This window comes from Schistocerca gregaria, chromosome 2, assembly GCF_023897955.1.
Source record: "Schistocerca gregaria isolate iqSchGreg1 chromosome 2, iqSchGreg1.2, whole genome shotgun sequence".
In the NCBI taxonomy this organism is placed as follows: Eukaryota; Metazoa; Arthropoda; class Insecta; order Orthoptera; family Acrididae; genus Schistocerca; species Schistocerca gregaria.
The window spans coordinates 772,060,848-772,082,872 of record NC_064921.1 but is presented as its reverse complement, the minus strand read 5'-3'; the positions used below and the strand labels follow the sequence as shown (position 1 = coordinate 772,082,872).

At 42.4% G+C, this 22,025-nt stretch overlaps 1 protein-coding gene across 2 annotated transcripts in view; it reads left to right on the top strand.

The window, feature by feature from the left end:
- Positions 1-22,025, top strand: part of LOC126335003 (nascent polypeptide-associated complex subunit alpha, muscle-specific form-like) — a 299,464-nt gene that overhangs the window by 189,148 nt on the left and 88,291 nt on the right. For both annotated transcript variants that reach the window (XM_049997830.1, XM_049997831.1), the window contains exons 4-5: positions 1,545-1,784; positions 16,350-18,620. In XM_049997830.1, the coding sequence (XP_049853787.1) occupies positions 1,545-1,784; positions 16,350-18,620 (2,511 nt within the window). The remainder of the gene's footprint in view (positions 1-1,544; positions 1,785-16,349; positions 18,621-22,025) is intronic.

The window sequence follows — 22,025 nt, the reverse complement described above, 5'->3', positions numbered from 1 at the left end:
TTGCTAGTGCTGTGGACATCTCAAATGAATGGGTACATAATGCTTTGCATAAACGTTTGGACATGAGAAAGCTATCCGCAGATGGGTTCTGCGATTGCTCACACTTGACCAAATACTCCTGAGACCAAACAACAATCTAAACAATGGGTTACTAAGGGAGAATCTGCACCAAAAAGGTGGTGACTATTAATTCGGCCGGAATGGTTATGGCGAATGTCTTTTGGGATTCGCAAGGGATAATCCTCATCGACTATCTGGAAAATGGTAAAACTATTACAGGTGAATATTACTACAAGGCAACAGTGAGGAATGAAGTATTATATGCTGCTGAGACGATGACACTAGCAAGAAATGGGGCAGAACAACTAGAGAAAGAAGAGAGAAAAATATTGAGAAAACTAGTAGGTCCCAAAAGAGGTGGAGAGAGGTGGATGCGAAGACCTAGGGAAGAATTGTACTGGAACATAAGAACAATATCCGGGGAAATCAGACTCAAAAGGGCAAGGTTTGCTGGGCATGTAGTTAGGATGAATACATGAACAGAATGACAAAGAGAGTGTGGGAAACAACAGGGAGGACTAGGGGAAAGACAGGAACCAAGTGGATTGTTGAACTTCAGGAGGACTGGTTGGAATTGGGGATCAAGGTCAAAGGAAAGGAAAATTGGAGGAACAAATATACACTGACAAATATGCCAGAGATCAGTGACAGAAGAATACAGGAAAAGATTAGAATGTCCCCAGTGGAGCCACCAGGAGAAACGGAAACTGAAGATCTCAGAAGAAGAGCGGGAGAGAAGAACAGAGAGAATGATGAGGTTCTCGGAGAAGAAGAGGAAAATGCAGTCCACGAAGGGGCTACCTGTAGTCCTCCAGAGGCCGTAATGCAAGAAGAAGAAGGAGAAGAAGAAGGAAGAAGAAATAGGTGAACATTGTTCATCGTTATTGGACCGTTTGAAAACGGAGCTGCAAGAAAAACTCCGGCGATTGGACTGCAAAAAAGTCTTTTTCCATCACGAAAATGCACCAGCACACACCTCAGCAGTTGTGATCCCAAAATTAATGGAAATAGGATTCCAACTCTTTAACATCCCTCCTGTTCTCCAGACTTGGCTCCCTTGGACATGGGTTGCCAAGAGATTAGCACGCTACCACTCAGCAGTCACTGCCATTGATGAACTTTGGCACAGCACTGGAGTTGCGCAGAACAACATTCCTGTATATGTTATCTGAGCTGTTTTACGTGAGACTCTGTGGAGGTAGAACTGTAGCTGCTGCCAGAGAATCCAGACCAGTATCTTAAATTTATCACCTGTGGTAAACTCGTCAGATCATCTGAAATTTGTATCATGTATTCTTCTTAATTTACTATATACACACATGAAGATAAACTCCTTCCTGGAGTTGATGTTTTAATTATATAAATGCAATGATTAGGTCAGAGGCAATCATTTGCCAAAATGGACAGTTTTTCAATGTTTTTGTCCAACTTTGGCAATCCAGTAGACTGCTCGTAGCTCATCTTGCCCTGTTTGATTGTTGCAGTGTGCCGACGATGATGAAGTGGTGGTGCTTGCTGAGATCCAGAAGCAACCGCACCCGTACCGGCGGTGCAAGACCCCTACCAGCTTTGACACCTCCTCTGTGTCTAGCTGTGCCTCTGCGTCTGCTGTTTCTACCTCCTCCTCTACCTTTGAAAGTGGGAGCAGAATGGCACCTCCGCGGAAAGCACACCGTCTTTGTCCCCGGCACCAAGAGTACTTGCGACTGATGAACCTACAGCAGGTATGTCTAGCCACTCACGGCACTGTTAATAGAGTAGGTGCCATTTGCCTTTTAGGATCCTGTACATTGACATGGTCTCTTCAACAGGAGCTCTTAAGTCATAATACTGCCAATAGTTCTGCAGATATTTTGAAATAAAACTTGTTTTGCTGTCTCTGCATTGCCTTTGGGGATGCTGCAGCTGTAGACTTTTCTTAAATAAAGTAATAAATTGTTCCTGATGAGTAAACTAGATTAAACAATATTAGTTTGAATATAGGTGCCGTAATCTAAATAATGTTCACCAACTGTAAGTTTTAAAGTTCAGTAATAATAGTTTATTTTCGTTTATCATACACTGAATGCAGACTGGTAATTAATCTCATCAGCAAAATTAAATGGATTTAAATTGTTTGAGCTCCCCGTATAGTTGATTGTAAGCTCACTATATAATTAAAATATGGGAAACACAACATGTGCTAAAGTTCAAATACTAAACACACAAAATAAAAGTACAGTAGTCACATGTTGGAATGATTCTAAGTGTGAATCAGTGCTGAAATAAACAGTGTCCCAGCTAAATAGAAACAGACAGAGTTATAGTTTGACTTGATGTAAGATCACTCTAACTTCGAACCAGCTTAAGATTAAAATGCAAGTTCTACCAAACTACTGATTATTGTAAATTTTTCCAAGTCCCCACTGAGCTACCGCACAGAATATTTGTAAGTGCCGCAACCATCATCACAGAAAAACTTCTATCCCCTAAAACTGTATGACATGATCACTGTCCAAAACAACATAGGTCCTGCCTCTTCAACTACATCTAAGTGTGAACGAGCAGGATAGCCATCACCTTTTATAAGTTTGGTTCTCCCTTCCATGGAAATCACAAATATCTACATCACTTAATGGCCAAAGTTATTTACAACTTTTTATGCAATAATTGAGTCTTAAAGCTAGGCGCATAATCATAAATGCCCTAAAAAGTCCAAATAAAATGACATATTACATTTGATTCTATGTTACAGTATTATAAAAAAGATAGCTGCTACTTGCCATATAGTGGAGACGCCGAGTTGCAGATAGGCACAACAAAAAGACTGTGACAAAATAAGCTTTCATCCAAAAAGGCCCTCATCAAAAGTAGACGACAGACAGGCAGACACAAACACTCATGCAAATGCAACTTGCACACACAACTGCAGTTGTGTGTGTTTGGGGGCGGGGAGGGGGGACAAATTTAGGAAACGTTGTGTGCTGTGTGTCTGTTGCTGTGCATATTATGATGCTTGCTATAGGTAAAATCTTAATCCTTTTTTTCCCCCATGACGTTTCCCCATGGATCATTAAAAAACTGTTCAAATTTTACATCATCCTCAGCTGTACTTCTCAGTCCACAGCGTTTTGAAACTGGAGCTTCAGTAATGGACACCCTATTTATATAAATATCACTTTAAAAACCATGCTAAAGGCCACTCCAGGCCCCTGTGAGTCCAGGGGTTAGAATAGGCCCAAGGTATTCCTGCCTGTCGTAAAAAATGACTAATAGCAGTCTCACATGTTTCGGCCTTTATGTGATTGTCCCCTATAGGGTTTGACCTCCATTTTTCTAAATTTTCCCGAAGAGTGAGCCAATTGGAGAAGGGCGCCTTACGTGGTACATAGTGTCCATCATGCACTGAGACCTCTTGCATCCTTCGTCGACGCCGATCTGCAGTTCCTCTCACTCTCCAGCTGTTGGGCGAGGTGACCCTCCAGGGTGCATTTCCCTCCATCATCTGTGCAGTATCGCTTTCTGTGCTGTCGATGATTATGGCCTTCTTAGCTCATTTGTGCCTCCAACACGGTAACCAGTCAATTGTGGTGAGACCGCCATGTGCTCTGTTGGTTGTAACCCCCTGACCACACAGGGATCACTGTGCTGATGCCTGCGCCATTAACTCCCCACATATGCCAAGGAGTAGATTCCCGTCACCCTGGGGCATCGGGACTCCCAGCAATGGCCATCCTGCCAGGTGGCCTTTGCTGAAGCCGGGTGGCACCCATGGAGAGAGCCATTGGTCAGAGTGCGTGGCATCGGGGCGGATGACACACCATGAAGCATAGTACGTCATTCTTGCTGGTGGTCAAACACCAGCAGACTCTAAGCGGTCAAGGTCTAACTTCAGTGCTAAGAAAAGAAATACAACCCCAAATTTGCCCCCCCCCCCCCCCCCGCCCTCCCCAGCCACACCCTGGGAAGAACACCAGGCTAAGGATGGCAGCGAAGCTTATTCGTCCCAGTACCTTGTATGTACAAGAGTTGATGGGGAATGTTTCTTGTCAATGAAACCTCAGTTTTTTGTGGAGCATTTAGAGGACAAGTTTGGGGAGGCGGAGCACTTGCCCAAAATGTGGTCAGAATCGGTCTTGATCAGAAGAGCATCGTCTGCTCAGTTATGGGGACTACTCGTCTGTGACAAGTTGAGGGATGTTTCTGTTTCCATCACGCCCAATAAAAGTTTAAATATGGTCCAGGGTATCATATTTCACAGGGACCTTCTTTTGCAGTCTGACGGATGAGCTGCATTCCAATTTAGAGCTGCGAGGTGTCTGTTTCATCTGGTGTTTCCACTGGGATCTAAGGGATAATCTGGTTGCCACTGGTTCCCACATCTTGGCTTTCGAGGGTGACACATTACCCGAGATGGTCAAGGTGATGGTCTACCACTGTGAAATAAAGCCATATAGCCCTCCCCCAATGTGGTGTTTTTAAGTGTCATATGTCCTTCCACTGTACTTCCAGCATCACCGATCAGGATTGTGAACATCGTTCACTACTCCCTGTGCCCCACTTCCCATCTGTGTCAACTGCAGAGAGAACTATTTGCCTTGCTCGCCAGACTGCAGGATTCTCCAGGGAGAAAGAAAAATAGTGGAATACAAGACCCTGGACTGACTGACCTACACTGAGGCTAAGAGAAAATATGACGTCAACGTGTGCTGCCATTATGACTGAGGTTTTACCATCTTCCGTTCCTCTGCGTACAGTTGGCTCTCAGAGCTGTTGCTCCTGCACAATCCACTTCAGAAGTAACACTCCTCAACCATCAGGGACATCAGTGCCCACTTCTCAGCCAGAGAAGTGTAAGTCTTCTTCTGCTCCTCTCGCCAGGAAGGGATCCCTTGGGTCACTCCCTTCCCAGGATCCTACCAGTGGCATATCTGACACTCACCAGTTGCTGAAACAACCACAGGTAGCTGATCGTAGAGCTTCATGGTGCTCCTCAGTCTTCGAGACTGAATCAGTGAAGCCATTCCAGCCAGACAAACCTAAGGAGCAGCGAGAGAAACCTAAAAAGAGAGAGACCCCCAAGAACCAAGGCACTGCAGTGGCACGCACAACACCACTAGCTACAAGCTCTGTGTCTGAGGATGAGGTGGAGATTCTTTTCGTCCGCTGAGGACCTACATCTCACTGGGCCATCAGACACAATGGATGTCTATCGCAAAGTACTCTTCTGGTGGCAGCAGGTGACCCTGAGGTGCAGACTGCCTCATTGAGTGTTTCATGCCTTCCCAGTCTCATGATCACATAATCCTCCAGTGGAATTGGGGAGGTTTTTTCCACCACCTGGCTGACCTATTGCAACTGTTAAGCTTTACTCCTGCTTTCTGAATTGCCGTCCAGGAAACCTGGTCCCTACCAATGCGGACCCCTGCTCTCTGCGGCTGTAAGGGGTGTTACAGAAACTATAGCAACTATAATAGAGTGTCAGGTGAAGTTTGTGTCTATGTTCTGAAGTCTGTATGCAGTGAACCTGTGCCCCTTCAAACCCCTCTTTAAGCTGTGGCCGTCAGGATAAGGACACTGCAGGAAATAACTGTCTGCAATGTTTATTTCCCTCCAGATGGTGCAGTACCCCTGAGTGTATTGGCTGCACTGATTGATCAACTCTCGAAACTTTTCCTACTTTTGGGAGATATCAATGCACATAGCCTTTTGTGGGGTGGCACCATGCTTACTGGCCGACGTAGGGAGGTCGAAAATTTACTTTCACAACTTGACCTCTGCCTCTTACATACAGGTGCCCCCCCACACATTTCAGTGTGGCACATGGCACATATTCGGCCACTGATCTCTCGGTTTGCAGACCTGGCCTTCTCACATGTATCCACTGGAGAGCACATGACTACCTGTGTGGTAGTGACCACTTCCCCATCTTCCTGTCACTCCCCCGGCGTTATGCCCATGGACACCTACCCAGATAAGCTTTAAACAAGGTACACTAGGAAGTCTTCACCTCTGAATCTTCCCCACATGGTGCCATCAATGTTGTGATTGAGCAGGTCACTAGAACGATTGTTTCTGTGGTGGAAAATACAATCCCTTGTTCTTTATGGTACCCCCGGTGAAAGACAGTCCCTTGGTGGGCGCTAGAAGTCGCTGAGGCAACTAAAGAGCGTTGGTGAGCTCTACAGCAATATAAGCGGCACCTTTCCTTAGAGCACCTAATAGCCTTTAATCAGCTCCATGCCAGCTTTATCCATCTTATAAAATGGTGGAACGGGAGTGTTGGGAGAGGTATGTGTTGACGATTGGGTGCCATATGTCACCTTCCCAAGTCTGGAGGAACATCAGACGTCTTTTTGGTTACCAGACCCAACAGGTGTCCCTGACAATTAACATCAATGGCGTGTTTTCTACTGATGCAAACGCAAATGCCAAGCACTTTGTTGAGCACTATGTTCGAGCCTCTGTGTCGGAGAATTACCCCCCAGTCTTTTGCAACCTCAAATAGCAGATGAAAAGGAAAGTTGTCTCCCACAGTGAACCCCCATAACGCCCCATTTACAGAGTGGGAGCTCCTCAGAGCCCTTGCACATCACCTTGACACAGCTCCTGGGCCAGGTCGGATCCACAGTCAGACGATTAAACATCTCTCGTCTGACGACAAGTGACATGTCCTCGTCATCTTCAACCGGATTTGATACAATGGCACCTTTCCATCGCAGTGGTGTCAGCACCATCATTCTGGTGCTCAAACCTGGTAAAACCTGCTTGATGTGGATAGCTGCCGTCCCATTGGCCTCACCAACTCTCTTTGTAAGCTGCTGGAATGTATGTTGTGTTGGGTCCTGGAGTCACAAGGCCTACTGGCTGCACGTCAGTGCGGCTTCCACCAGGTTCGCTCTACCACTGATAATCCTGTGTCCCTAGAGTCTGCCATCCGAACAGCCTTATCCAGGTGCCGGTGCCGGTCTGGCAGTGCCCTCAGCATTGTGTTTACTCGACCCAGTGCACGACTGTGGCATTCACCTAGCGACGGGAATTTTTAGAATGAGTCCGGTGACCATTGTACTGGTGGAGGCCGGAGTTCCTCTATTGAAGGTTAAGCGTGCACAACTGCTGACCAGTTATGTTGCACATATTCATTGTTCTCCTGTGCATCCAAATTACTGTCTCCTTTTCCAAACCACGGTGGTTCATCTCCCGCATCGGCAGCCCAGGTCAGGACTTATGATTGTGGTTTGCTTCTGGTCCCTTCTGTCTGAACTAGAGACCTTCCCGTTATCACCCCTCCTCGAGGTCCATTCACGTACACCTCCATGGTGTACACCTAGGCTGCAGATTCTTCTGAACCTTTTTGCATTGCCCTAAGGACTCCGTTAACCCTACAGCTCTCCGTTATCACTTCCTCTGGATTCTCGACATGTACTGGGGCCATAAAGTATTTTGCAACGATGGTTCAATGGCTGATGGTCATATAAGCTTTGCATATGTTCGTGAAGGACATATTGAACAGCACTCCTTTCCAGATGGCTGCAGTGTTTTCACTGCAGAGCTGGTGGCCATATCTCGTGCTCTTGAGCACATCTGCTCATGCCCTGGTGAGTCATTTTTCCTGTGTACTGACTCCTTGAGCAGCCTACAAACTATCAACCAGTGCTACTTCGCCATCTTTTGGTAGCGTCCATTCAGGAATCCATCTATGCCGTGGAACGTTCCCGTCATTCAGTGGTGTTTGTGTGGCCCCCGGACATGTCAGAATCCCAGGCAACGAACTTGCTGACAGGCTGGCCAAGCAGGCTATGTGGAAGCCACTTCTGAAGATGGACATCTCTGAAACTGACCTGCATTCTGTCTTATGCTCCAGGGTTTTTCGGCTTTGGGGGACGGAATGGCATAGCATTATGCACAACAAACCGCGTATCTAGACTAACAATGTGTGGAAGTTTTCTTTGCAGTCTTATTGCAGGGAATGAGTTGTCATCTGCCGGCTCCACATTGCCCATATATGGTTAATGCATGGGTACCTCTTCTGTCACAAGGACCCACCTTGGTGTCACTGTGGCTCTCAAATGGTGGTCGTGCACCTCTTGCTGGACATCCCACTTTTAGCTGCTCTGTGGCGGACTTTTAACTGTCCCAGCACCCTACCTTCAGTATTGAGTGACAATGCCTCAACAGCAGCTTTAGTTTTACGTTTTATTCTTGAGGGTTGGTTCTATCATTTGATCTAAGTTTTAGTGCATGTCCTTTGTCCCTCTGTGTCCTCCACCCTAGTGCTTATAGGCTGGAGGTTTTAATGTGTTGCAGAGTGGCTGGCTTTGCTTTTTATTCACATGATCAGCCAGCCATGGTAATCTGCTCTCTGGTTTACATCTCTTCTATGTGTTTCTTGCGTCGCTCTGTGGTTTTCTTGTCCAATTTTGTCCGTTTTAGTGTGTGTTGCCCTTCTTTCGTTCTTGAGGTTTTCTCCTTTCTTTCAACTGTGTTTTGTATGTCTCGATTATTTTATTACCACCCTTGTGAAATTATTTTAATTGGAACGAGGGACAGATGACCTAGCAATTTTTTATCCCCACCCCCACTTTTAAACCAACCAACCAGCCAACCAACCAACCAAAGGTCATTCCAGACACTGCTACATATAAAATGCAAGATAGCTCATTGGTTTTATGTCTTAAAACAATGGTCTACTACCATGTTTTACAATTTTAGCCAGTGCAGGCATTTGCCTGCAGGGGAACAGTGAACATTAGAAATTAAAATTGTAGAACAGCCACAAGTCACACATAACTACTTCTTTATTTTTACATGTTCCACTTTACCAATGCATGTATCTTTAGGGCTGTGGAAATACACTGTGTTACACTACCATATAATAAGGTTTAACAGATTCAGTGTCCAGTGGGATAACTTACATTACATAGGCAAGGGCCACACATTAGGAATATTGGGGTTTGTTTAGGGCCACTGTCATAAATAAAATGGAGTAAGTTGGTTGTGAATAGTTAATATAAACACTCTGGTTAGGTACAGTTTAAGATTAAACAGCAAGAGACATTATTTCTTGTTGAGCAAGTCAAAGCCCCATCAGTATGTGTTTTGTTAGAAACTACCTCCTGAAGCATAATATAAAACGCTGTAATGCAAAAGACTCTAACAACACTAAACTGTGGCAAATATCTGCTGCATCTGGTCATTAAAATAATTTTAAAGTTACAAATTAAAATTTTAATTGCCACTTCTATGGACATTAATGCACACACATCATGTAGTTGTATATAACAGGTTGTTAATACCATTAAAACTAAAATGTAAATGTCGTGTGGCTAGGGCCTCCTGTCAAGTAGATCATTCGCCAGGTGCAAGTCTTTCAATTTGACGCCACTTTGGTGACTGGCGTCTCAATGGGGATGAAATGGTGATGATTAGGACAACACAACACAACACCCAGTTCCTGAATGAAGAAAATATCTGACCGAGCCACTAGTTGAACCCGGGCCCTTAGGATTGACATTCTGTCACGCTGACCATTCAGCTACCTGGGCAGACGCCATTAAAACTGACCTGTATGAACAGATTAAACATACCGTTCATACATGGTGGCATGATTCCTCTTATGTCTAGAACTATTAGAGTGTGATATATGGAGAGGAAGTAAATAAACATACACATTGATTGACAATGTGTATATTTGGTACATATATGTATTTTCATATACTCGTGAAGGTGACAACTTTCAAATTGCATCGAACATTGGTTTTTAAATCAGACAGCAATTAGCAAGATCATTCAGGTTGGCTCAAGGTCCATGAGAAATATTGGCCTCACAATGAACTTGGGATGTCGCACTAATTGCCTTTCCCAACATTCATGGTGAACGCTCAGCTACATCCATGGCCAGGCAGCAAATCAGTATGGGAATGAAAAGGTACTGACTAAAGTCCTTAACTTTGTTGTTTATTATCAAGACCTTGACTGTATTTAAAGGTGCAGCTATGACATATTAAATTGGTCTGGAATAGTAGACAAGGCCTTTGCAGAATGTGCTAGAATTGTACTACAGTTGATGAGAAATGATTCGTGCCAGCCTGCAACACTCTTGCCAGCTTTCAACTGTCAAGCACAAATGGTTACTGGCAAAAACTGCAGTTGTTCATTGAGTCAGTGGTGTTGATAAACGGCTGAAATTGTTCAACTTGAACAGAGGTGCAGGACCCAATGGAATCCCTATAAGATTCTGTACTGAATTTGTGACTGAATTAACTCTTCTTCTAACTGTAATCTGTCATAAACCCCTTGAACAAAAAATCATTCCCATTTCTTGGAAAAAAATGTAGGTTACACCCATCTCAAGAAGAGTTGTAGAAGTGGTCCACAAAACTATCATCCAATATCCTTGACATCCAGAGTCTTAGAACATTTTCTGAGCTCAAACAGAATGAGGGATCTTGAACAGAATGACCTCCTCAGTGCCATCCAGCATGGATTCTGAAAACATTGATCTTGTGAAGCACAGCTCGCACTTTCCTCACATGACATACTAAAAACTTTGGATCAGGGCAGTCAGGTAGATGCAGTATTTCTTGATTTTTACTCAGCATTTGATTCAGTACCACAGCAGTGCTTATTGTCAAAAGTGTGATCATATGGGGTATTAAGTGAAATTTATGAGTGGACTGAGACTTTTTGGTAGGGAGGATGCAATGTGTTATCTCGGATGGAGAGTCATTGTCAGCTATAGAAGTTAACTTCTGGTGCGCACCAGGGAAGTGTGTTGGAACCGTTCCTGTTCCTGTTGTATATTAATGTCCTTGCAGACAATCTTATTCTTTTGCTTATGCCTTGTCCTACAGTTTTTCGCAGGGTCAGCATTGTTACTATCGGATTTGGCATGGTTAATTTGAAAAGGGGGACCCGTTGCCCTTCCTGCTGCCTGCTAATAACTGGTAGAATTGGATGTACCCTCTGCCATGCACTTAATGATGGTCTGAAGAATATAGGTGTAGATGTAGACCCGTGACAACATTGAGGTGGTTATGTAGAGATTTATGCAAAATAACATTACTTGGTTGGTTGGGATAGGTGCATGAAGGAGCTGCACCAAATCAACATGTCACTTCAGGGATCTTCTCTCGCCAGCTCTACTGCAGCCACCAGATGGAGTTCTTAGGAGACACTTCAGTGCTCTGAAAATTACCCTCCCTGTTAGTTGAGTTTCCCCCAAAATCATTAGCTTTTTTTACATCAGGAAACCATGCATACAGCAGATGACAAATCTACTTGAATTAAGACACTTTACTAATTCTAAATTATGGATTTTCCAGTGAAGGTTGCAATCTATCTTTAGTCCCAAAAACTTCACACTTTCAGTGTCTTTTACTTCATTATTTGAATAGACTATGTTGTAACTGGTGTAGTTCTGTGACAAATACTGAATAATATGTACCGAGTCCTGTCAGAATTTGATGATGATTAATTTGTTTTACACAAACTATAGATGATTTCATTAAATCCCTTTTCATAAAGAAAACTTGTTCTGTGTTTTATTTCTATAACTATATGATACACAGAAAAGACAAACATAATGTTTTCTGACAATGCAAGCGAAAAATCATCATGTATAGCAGAAGCAACAAGGAATCCAAAATAGAAACCCGTGGTTCAACATTGCTGATTGCTTCTAGGCCAAACCGATTTGCCAGATAGCAATGACTCTCCCTCATTTGAACTATTTCACATGCTGATGTTGCACCCTTTGATGTCAATGAGGCATATTAATTCTTGCTTTCATGTTTCTAGTTTGTTTCTGGCCCTTCAGTGAGTGTAACAGATTTACTCTGTCATCAGGATGAGAGAGACCCAACTGTAGCGAAGAGGAGATAATGAGATTAGTTGCTAAAATGAGTATGGTTCAACTGGTGTTTGGCTAAGATTGGTTGATGTGTTTGTGCTGATAGATTGATCTGTAGAGTAGCTCAAGTGCTAGGTTAAGATGAAAGGTAATAGTTGGTTGTGAGGTGGTGACGTCAATGAATTTGAATACCAAATAAAAGTTGTGGTAACAGATCAGCCTGTAGCATAGCCTAATGTTTATGTTTGTGCCATATTTTTTTGCTAGATTTCAGCTGTATGCCAGTTGTGACATACTCATTTCAGTTGCTTGTAGAGTGAGGGTAGACTGAATAGGTGGCTGTCTCCCCTCTCGATCTTTTTAACATTGTGCAATGGGACAGCTATTGGCTTTGAAACCTAGGTAGTGCATCTCTTTTATGTGTGTCTACTAGTGGTACAATAATTTCTGCCTTGTGAAGGTATGCAAAGACCAGCAGTTTTTCCTGTAATTTACTTATTTTAGAGTATCTTCTGCACAGTTCTGAAATTCTTAAAGTGTGTAAAAAGTCTTGTCTTTCAGCCATTTTTGAATTTTGTTTTTAAAGAGGTTTAGTGAGAGACATTGTATCTGTGGATGTAATATATTAATATATTAAATGGATTTGTAACTATATATTCATAACTCTACTGTGGCTTCTGAGATATGGTTTTAGGGAAGAGTGTTCAGTAAAGAAGTAATAAATTGAAATGTCACATCTGATGCTGTAGTTTTACTGCATGGACAGCAAAAGAATAGTAAGTGATAAACTTTTGTATCGGTGACAAACCATTGATGCAGACAAGTTCACACCTGTTGCAGTACTCCAGCGATGAGGCAACACTGTAGATGACGCTGTATGGTCCGTAATGGCCATGCGAACATGACGACGTTCATCTCGTGCTGTGATCATGTTTCAAGGTCCAGTTCCCACTCGTCGCTATGTACAACCTTCCTCTATCAACTGCTTCCACACATGCATCACTGCCGTAGCAGCATGCCCTGTGTGAGCTGAAATGTCACGGTATGACAACACTGTCTCCCGGAGACTGATCATTCTGCCCCATTCAATCTCGCTCACATGTCAGTATGGCTCCCTTTGACATTGACAAGGCATACTGGCAATCACTTTATTGTTTACACCTTGTGTGGCAGCTCTGCACTGACTGCATTAGGCACAACACCGACCCTGTCGGACTGACATGAGAGGGCTCTGCTTGGCCTATGTGTACCCCATCTCTCAGCAAAACTTATCACGTATTGCTTGCACACCTGTTGCCTTTTCCACCAAGTGTGGCGCTGTTTGTGTAATTCCTTCTTGGCGTTGAACTTTTCACAAATGGCAGTCTAATTACAAATTATGTAATAAAGTTAATCCAACAGAGTGTGTTTTTTTTTTTTTTTTTTTTTTTTTTAATTTGCCAAGGATCAACAGTGCCAGGATGTTTATAGTGCTGATAACATAGTTGACAAATATAATGCTTTCCTTAACACATTTCTCATGCTCTTTGAGAGTTGCTTTCCATTAGCACATTCGAATGGGTACTAGCAGTAATTATACCAAAATGTTAGAAGTAGTCACAATCAAGCTACAGTTGCCCTTTACAACCAGTATTGTAAGGTGCTTGAAAATGTTATTAGGAAGGCAAAGAGTATGTGGTGGACAAATAGAATAGCTTGATTCACAGAATAAAATTAAAAACCATATGGTCAGTTGTGAAGGTGGTGTCTGGTCAGCAGCACAAGGTCGACGATATAAAGTCAGTTCATAGTAAAAATATTTCTGTTACTGATAAATCAGATATAGTATTTAATAATCATTTTCTGGGCAAGGCTGGTGAATTAAATAAAAATTTAGTTTCTACAGGGAATCATATAACTCTCTTGGCAAATGCCTCTCGGAGATTGATGTCTGAAATACTCCTATGTGATACAGACAAGGGGGAGATTGAGTCAGTGATTAAATCACTGAAGACTAAGGACTCTCATGTTTATGATGGAGTATCTAGCAGAGTATTAAAGTACTGTGCTGCACATATTATCCCTGTATTTAGCCATATTTGTAGTTTTTCGTTTAGGAATGGTCAGTTTCCTGAACGATTAAAGTACTCAGTAGAAAAGCCGCTTTATAAAGAGGGATAAAGGGATAATGTAGACAATTTTAGACCCATTTCTATGCCACCAGTGTTTGCTAAAGTTATTGAAAAGGCTGTGTATGTAAGAATAACTGATCATTTTATATCACATAATTTACTATCAACTGTACAGTTCGGCTTTAGAAGTTATTTAACAATTGAAAATGCGATATTCTTTTTTCTCTCAGAGGTACTGGATGATCTAAACTAAATGTTTTGAATGCTTGACATATTTTTTGATTTAACTAAGGCATTTGATTGTGTTGATCACAACATATTGCTCCAGAAGTTGGACCATTATGAAATACAGGCATTAGCACCCAATTGGTTCACCTCTTACTTTAGCAACAGTCAGCAAAAGGTCATTATTCACAGAGTCAAGAATGGCTGTGATATTATGTCTGAGTGGGGTATAATAAAATGGGGAATGCCCCAGAGATCAGTGTTGGGGCCACTCCTGTTCCGTATTTATATAAATGTATTCCCTCTAGTATTACAGGTAACTAAAATATTCCTGTTTGCTGATGACACTAGCTTGGTAGTAAAGGATGTTGTGTGCAACATTGGCTTGGTTTCCAGCAGTGCAGTTCATGACATAAGTTCATGGCTTGTAGAAAATAATGCTAAATCACAGTAAGACTCAGTTTTACAGTTTCTAACACATAATTCAACAAAACCCGACATTTTAATTTCACAGAAAGGTCATATGACTAGTGAAACTGAACAGTTCAATTATCTAGGTGTTCAGATAGATAGTAAACTGTTGAGGAAAGCCCATGTTCAGGATCTTGTTCAAAGACTTTATGCTGGCATTTTTACTGTTCGAATGGTATCTGAAGCAAGTGCTCGTTTGACATGAAAATTGGACTACTTTGCTTATTTTCATTCACTTATGTCCTATTGTATTATATTTTGGAATATCTCTTCCCATTCTAAAAGGATATTTTTGGCCCAGAAACGGGCAATAAGTGGTGTAAGTTCACGAACCTCTTGTTGACCCTTGTTTACGAGTCTGGGTATTTTGACATTGGCCTCTCAATATATTCATTCATTACTGTCATTTTTTTTGTTAACAGTATCAGCTTATTCCCAAGAATAAGCAACATTCACTCAGTTAATACTTGGCAGAAATCCAACCTGCATTTGGATCGGACTTCCTTCACTCTTGCACAGAGAGGTGTGTAGTATAGTGCTGCGTCCATTTTGAATAAGCGACCACAAGGATTAAAAAATCTTAGCAGTAATCCATGGGCTTTCAAATTGAAACTGAAGAGTTTCCTCAAGGGTCACTCCTTCCTATTCTGTTGAGGAATTATGTGAAAAATTAAGCTGATTGTTATGTTATAGTGTTGACTGCATTTACTGAAACTTATGGCTTGACTTTTTTTTGGGTTCATAAACATTTTATTTTTATCTGTTATTAGCTTTCGTATCATGACCTTGGATATTTGCTCCTCACTTTCTTCCTACTCCTCAGTTTGTTCCTACAGAACGTGACATGTAAATAAATAAATAAAATAAATCAGTGCTTGTACGTATTGGCAAAAGTCCAACCTTAATGAGTCTACAGTAAGCTGGAACTAATTAAAACCTGATGTCACATATATTTCTTCTCTGATTCAATGTTCATTAACACTTGAAATCATTCTTTTCTTGTCTTTTAGTAGACTGCCAAGATTGTCAACATTATGTTTCAGAAACATAATATTTATATGCAGAAATGAAATTGAGTTTTCATCACAATGGGGGAAATTTAAAGCTTTTTGGGGCTATGTAGAGGCGCACAGACCTGTTGTCATGAAACTGACACACAAATTTAGACTGATAGGTCATTTTGCCAGATTGTCATTTTTATTATTTATGGCTATAAGATATTCTAATGCAGGTTCCCTCTCCATAAGACCATCTTTTTTTGTACTAATTGCAGTTTTTTGGCCTCCAATATGCTCTTATTCTTTGTGAGATATGCTTTGTTTATTGCCCGTAGCACTTCCAATTTGTCACAGGAAAAATGCAATATCAAACTTGTCATATATTTGTCTTGTTATTTGTAGCTACAGTTATTCCATCGTTATCCAGTGCATTCAGTGATCAGTTAGCAACATTGCCTTGTTTTTCAAGTACATGAACATTTCCATATTGATGGAGTGTGTAGCAGCTACAACATTAAAACTTCAAATGTATATTAAGCAATTTCATTTTTGTTGAAACTCTAGCCATAAGTGATCATGTAGTAATTTGTAAGCATACTGTATCACTGAATAGCAGTTTGACATTCAGTGCTTATACAAAAATTATGCCAACAGGAGCAGCAACGGATGGAACAACGAGGTCTACAACAACAGGAGACACTGCAGAGGGTAGACCACCATCCTATTTTAAGCACTTCCTCAGCCAGTCTGAGATTGTCGGATGTGTCCAATCCTGTGCAATGTGAGCCCACTCAGCAAGTAACGCAAAACCAGTCATGTGGAGGAGGCACAAGGCAACTGTCAGCAGAAACTCCACACATCGACACATCATCTAACTCGACAGAATCTGAGGGACGTGTGCAATTGCTTGGCCAAAACAAACTTACATCTGGTGCAACAAGTGATCTGGTAGCCCTTCTGAACAGTGACTCGTCACATATCACAGCTCAACCTGGTCAGTTGGAACAAGCATGGCATGTGACGAGGACCAAACCTGCAGGAGCCACCACAGAGGCAGTGGTGGCACCACTTTCCAGTTCTGCAAAATGCAACTCATCTGTAACTGAGCCACAGGACCAAGTAAGGCAGCTGACTCTTGCCCATCCAAAAGGAACAACTGTTGAGTCTTTCCTGGGAAAACCGTGTGGCAGCAAATTATCTTCAGCTGATGCACCACTGCCAGCTGCTGCACTGTCCCAGAGTGCTATGCCAACCCCATCTGTTGCAGCAGCTTCACCTTTTTCGCAGCTCTCAGCCTGCGCGCCTCCTTCGGCTGCTCCGCCTGCTACACCTGCAGTGCCTCCTCCATCTTCTGAAGCTATCCCAGTTACTGCACCTCCCCCATCTACTATGCCTATCCCATCCGCTACTCTGTCAACAACCTCTAAAAGGATTTCATCTGCAGCTTTACCTACCAACTCTGTACCAGTCTCATCCACTGCACTACCTGGAATGCCTGTGACAACACAATCTGACCCTTCCCCCGTAACCTGTGCGGTGACTCCATCGGTCACACAATCCGGTATCGCCTCACACCCCAGCAGAGCTGCTGCACACTCTCCATCCCCTGCAAGATCCTCATCTGATGGGCAGTCCCCCTCGACTGTACAGACCTCATCATCACGGAAACAGTCCAACACACGGTCTCGATCTCGCTCGCGCTCCAGTTCGAAATCTCCGTCTGTTGGACAGCGCCGCGGCTCTAAATCACCTGTGTCCACTGCGATGGCTCCGCCCTCTGCATCTCCCAAACCCTCTGCACCTTCCACAGACCATACACAACCGCGACTGGCTCCCCTGACTACATCTGTTACGTGGCCATTGCCTGCTGCACCCACTACACCTCCTGCACTATTACGTGCTTCAGCACAACCACAGCAACAAGAAAACAGACAGCAGAGAGTAGTGTTGCCAACACGTGGTTCTGGACATCCTGAGCATCAGGTGATACCACCCAAACTACAAGATGGAGTCTTCAAGTTTCCAACATTCCTGGTTGTAACTAATGCCCCTTTTCATGCACAAACACAACCTCCAGCGGCAGCAACTACTCATCTGTCGGCACAGTCTCAAACCTCTGCCCCCGCAGAAACTCCCACAGTGCCAAAGGAACAGGAACAGAAACAACAGTTGGCACAAACCGAATCACCGGGAGGGGCCATCAGCCAGTTGTTAGCAGCATCTGCACTTATTAGTCCCCCACGTGGCTCAACAGAGCTTAAGCAACAAGAGAAGAAGCAAGGGGAGGTGCAGACAAAACCCACAGGAACACATCTCTTTCAATCTGCAGCAGCATGTTTGCCTACTGCCCCTCCACATTCCCCTGCTCCAGGTAAGCAAAACGAACAGCAGCCACAAGTCCAACATGAGCAGCAGAAAAATAGACTGGAAGTGTTACATGATAAACTGTCAGCAATAATAGGCAGGCTACCAGCAGGCTCACCTGTGGGCACTGACGAGAAGGGTGTCTGTGTACAAAATGGTCAGGCACACTCAGAGGCTGATCAGCAGTTAACAAATTCAGCAACTACCACTGCCACATCACATATAGTTGCACAGTCAAGTAAGAGGAGGAAAGAGCAGCGATCACACGCAGTTGTCGCCGAGCGTCCTGCGACTCCAGCTGAATCCACAGCTGCCTCTCCTACCTCACAGAAGCCAAAGCAGATCAAACAGAAATACTATAAAGCAAGCTCACAAACTGAAAAGAGCCTTCGGAAATCACCATTGACAGTAACTTCCACTGCAAAATCTTCCTCAGAAAGAGCTAAAAGCCAACTGTCTGGAGGGACTGTGGAGCAGCAACAGACCACGAAGCAACCAGCACTGCCAAATTCATATGACTCTCAAAAGTGGAAGAAGAAAAAAAAGAAGAAAAAAGAAAAGGTAAGTAAGGAGCCTTTCTCCAGTCCACTCTGTAAGTACTCCTTGTTTAATTACAGATTTAGAAAAAAAGAATAAGAACAAATAAATTGCAGTGTATTATACTGCTGTTAATCTGCATTGTGCAATATTACTAAAGGCCTTAAAATATTCTTGGAAATTTGCTGCTTTTCATTCTGCTGAGGGTAGAAAATATGCTTTTCGAAACCCCAAAATTTTACTTTTAATTTTTATTTATTTATTTAATTATTTTTGATGACATAATATATGGAATTAGAGTTCACATTCCAACAAAGTTAATCAATTTTATGATACCTCCTCCTGTACGATTCTTTCGTTACGTGAGGGTTAGGTTTAAATGATATTAACAATAATCCTATGAACAGGAATGTAAACTGTTCAAAAGAAAAGTTTGTTACCTGTGAACATGTGTGGACTGAGAGTGATGGACCAAAGTAATTGAAAGCATAATCCTTGTGAAACTAAGTATTTTACTGGGAAGTGAAAAGAACACAACAGCCAAAATAAGGCAGTCTGTTTGAAAATGCATTTCTCTTAATTCAAAATCTGTTGTGAGATAACATTCAGTACTTGCATGCCAGTGATGTGCATAAGTGCTTGTCCTCCTCCACTCTGTTACTGATCAATGAAGGAAACCCAACATCACTGGGCCTGGTTCCATTCCATGAGCTCCCGTACCTACCTTCTTTGTAACACTACTTTGCATGGGGTTGTTCACAATTAATGCCCAAAGAATAACTCGATTGTGTCAAGATGATTGTGTACTGCCTTGATCAATAAAGTCCTCGCAGTTTCTTCTATAAAGGCAGTACACAGTTCTTTCCTAAGGGTGACCACTATGAGGAAGATTTACAGTGTTTTGTGTCTCCTGTAGTGGCTGAATGTCGGAACAACTTCCCTATAGCGTACACCGATTTGACAGTCAGTTTCCCATGCAAAGCAAAGTGAATTGCACATGTGGTTTGAGGCTGAAATGATGCTGGTAGGCATCTTGACAGACTGAACACTGAGTGCACACAAGTCACAATATTCTGTTCACAATTGGGGCCACTGTGACTTCTATTGAACTGCACTGGGGAAGCGAGGTTTATTTTACCTCATTTACACAGGTGGCTGGACTTACAAGAGGACCACAGCTACTTGTCATCAACTATTTCATCTAAATTTATGGTATATGCAGGGCTCGGTCAGAAATGAAAGTAGTGAAGTGAGAGCTCCAGACGGCTAAGCATGTATTAAAAATAGAATTTTTGGCACAGTTTGGTCGACGCACAAGCCATTTATGTTTTTGCAGTTGACAGGCAGCAGTTGGCAACGTGTAAGTTAGTACAGGCAGACAATCAGAGTACCGTGAGGTTGACTCTCCTTGCAGAATTTTTCATTTTATTTTCACTGTTTACATTACTTACACTAAACACAAAAGAAAATCATGCTTAGTTCATTGTATTTATTAAAATTTTCATAAAAGCTATGAAAGGAAAGACGAGAGAAAATTTGGGATTGCAAACAAAAAATTTCCAGGAAGAGATTATAAATGTGCACATCAAAACTTTCTATGTAAAATCATATTATTGTTGTGGTTTGTGATGCAGCTCCCCAAGCTATTATAATGTATGCAATCCTTTGCCTCTCTGAACTACTGCAACTTAAATCCTTCTGAATCTGCTTACTGTATTCATCTCTTGGTCTCCATCTATGATTCTAACCCCCATACTTCCTTCCAATACTAAATTGGTGATCCCCAGAATGTGTCCTGACAACTGATCGCTTCTTTTAGTCAGCTTATGCCACAGATTTCTTTTCTGCTAATTATATTTGGTACCTCCTCATTAGTTACCTGATCTAACAGGCTAATCTTCAGCATTTTTCTGTAGCACCACATTTCTAAAGCTTCTGTTTTCTTTTTGTCGAACTGTTTTATCGTCCATGTGTCACTGTTGTACATAGCTGCACTTCATAAAATACTTCCAGAAAAGACTTCCTAACACTTACATCTATATTTAATGTTCACAAATTTCTTATCTTAAGAAATGCTTTTCTTGCCATTCCCAATCTGTGTTTAATATCCTCTCTACTTCAGCCACCATCAGTTATTGTGCTCCCCAAATAACAAAACTCATCTACTACTTTAAGTTTCTCGCGTCCTAATCTAATTTCCTCAGCATCACCTGATTTAAAATTCAACTACACTCCATTATCCTTGTTTTGCTTTGTTGATATTCATCTTATATCCTCCTTTCAAGACTGGCTATTCCATTCAACTTCTCTTCCAAGTCCTTTGCTGACTCTGACATAATTACATTGTCATCTATAAACCTCAAAGTTTTTATTCCTTCTCCATGTGCTTTAATTCCTACTCCACATTTGTCTTTCATTGCCTTTATTGAATACTATTGGTGATAGGCTACAACCCTGTCTCATTTCCTTCTGAAGCTGTGCTTCTCTTTCATGACCCTCAACTCTTATCACTGTCATCTGTTGTTTGTACGAATTGTAAATAGCTTTTCAGGCCCTGTATTTTACCCCTGCTACCTTCAGAATTTCAGAGAGAGTGTTCCAGTCAACATTGTCAAAAGTTTTCTCTAAGCCTACAAAGAGAAGTCTTAGGGTCCATATTGCAACATGTGTTCCTAAATTATTCCGGAATTGCCTGTAGTGGTTTCTACAAGTTTTTACATTCTTCTGTAAAAAAATTGTGTTAGTATTCTGCAACCCAGGCTTATCAGAACTGATAGTCCGGTAATATTCACACCTATCAGCACCTGCTTTCTTTGGAATTGGAATTATTATATTCTTCTGAAAGTCTGAGGGTATTGCACCTGCCTCGTACATCTTGCATACCATACAGAAGAGTTTTGTCATGGCTGGCCCTCTGAAGTCTTATCAGTAGGTTTGACGGAATTTAATCTTATGGGGGCCATGTTGCAACTTTGGTCTTTCAGTGTTCTGTCAAATTCATCTTGCAGTATCGTATCTCCTATCTCATCTTCATCTATGTGCTCTTACATTTCTGTAATATTACCTTCAAGTACCCCCTGCAGGTGTGGGGGTTAGAATAGGCCCAAGGTATTCCTGCCTGCCACAAGAGGCAACTAAAAGGAGTCTTACATGTCTTGGCCTTTATGTGATGGTCCCCTGTAAGGTTTGACCTCCATTTTACAAAGTTTTCCCAAAGAGCGAGCCAATTGGGGAAGGGCGCCTTACATAGTGCATAGTGTCCATCATGCACTGAGACGTCTCGCATCCTTTGTTGACTTTGATCTGTACTTCTGCTCATTCTCCAGCTGTTTGGCGAGGTCACTTTCCTGGCTGTATTTTCCTCCATCCCCTGTGCAGTATCGCTTTCTGCACTGTTGATGATAATGGACTTTTTAGCTCATTTGCTCC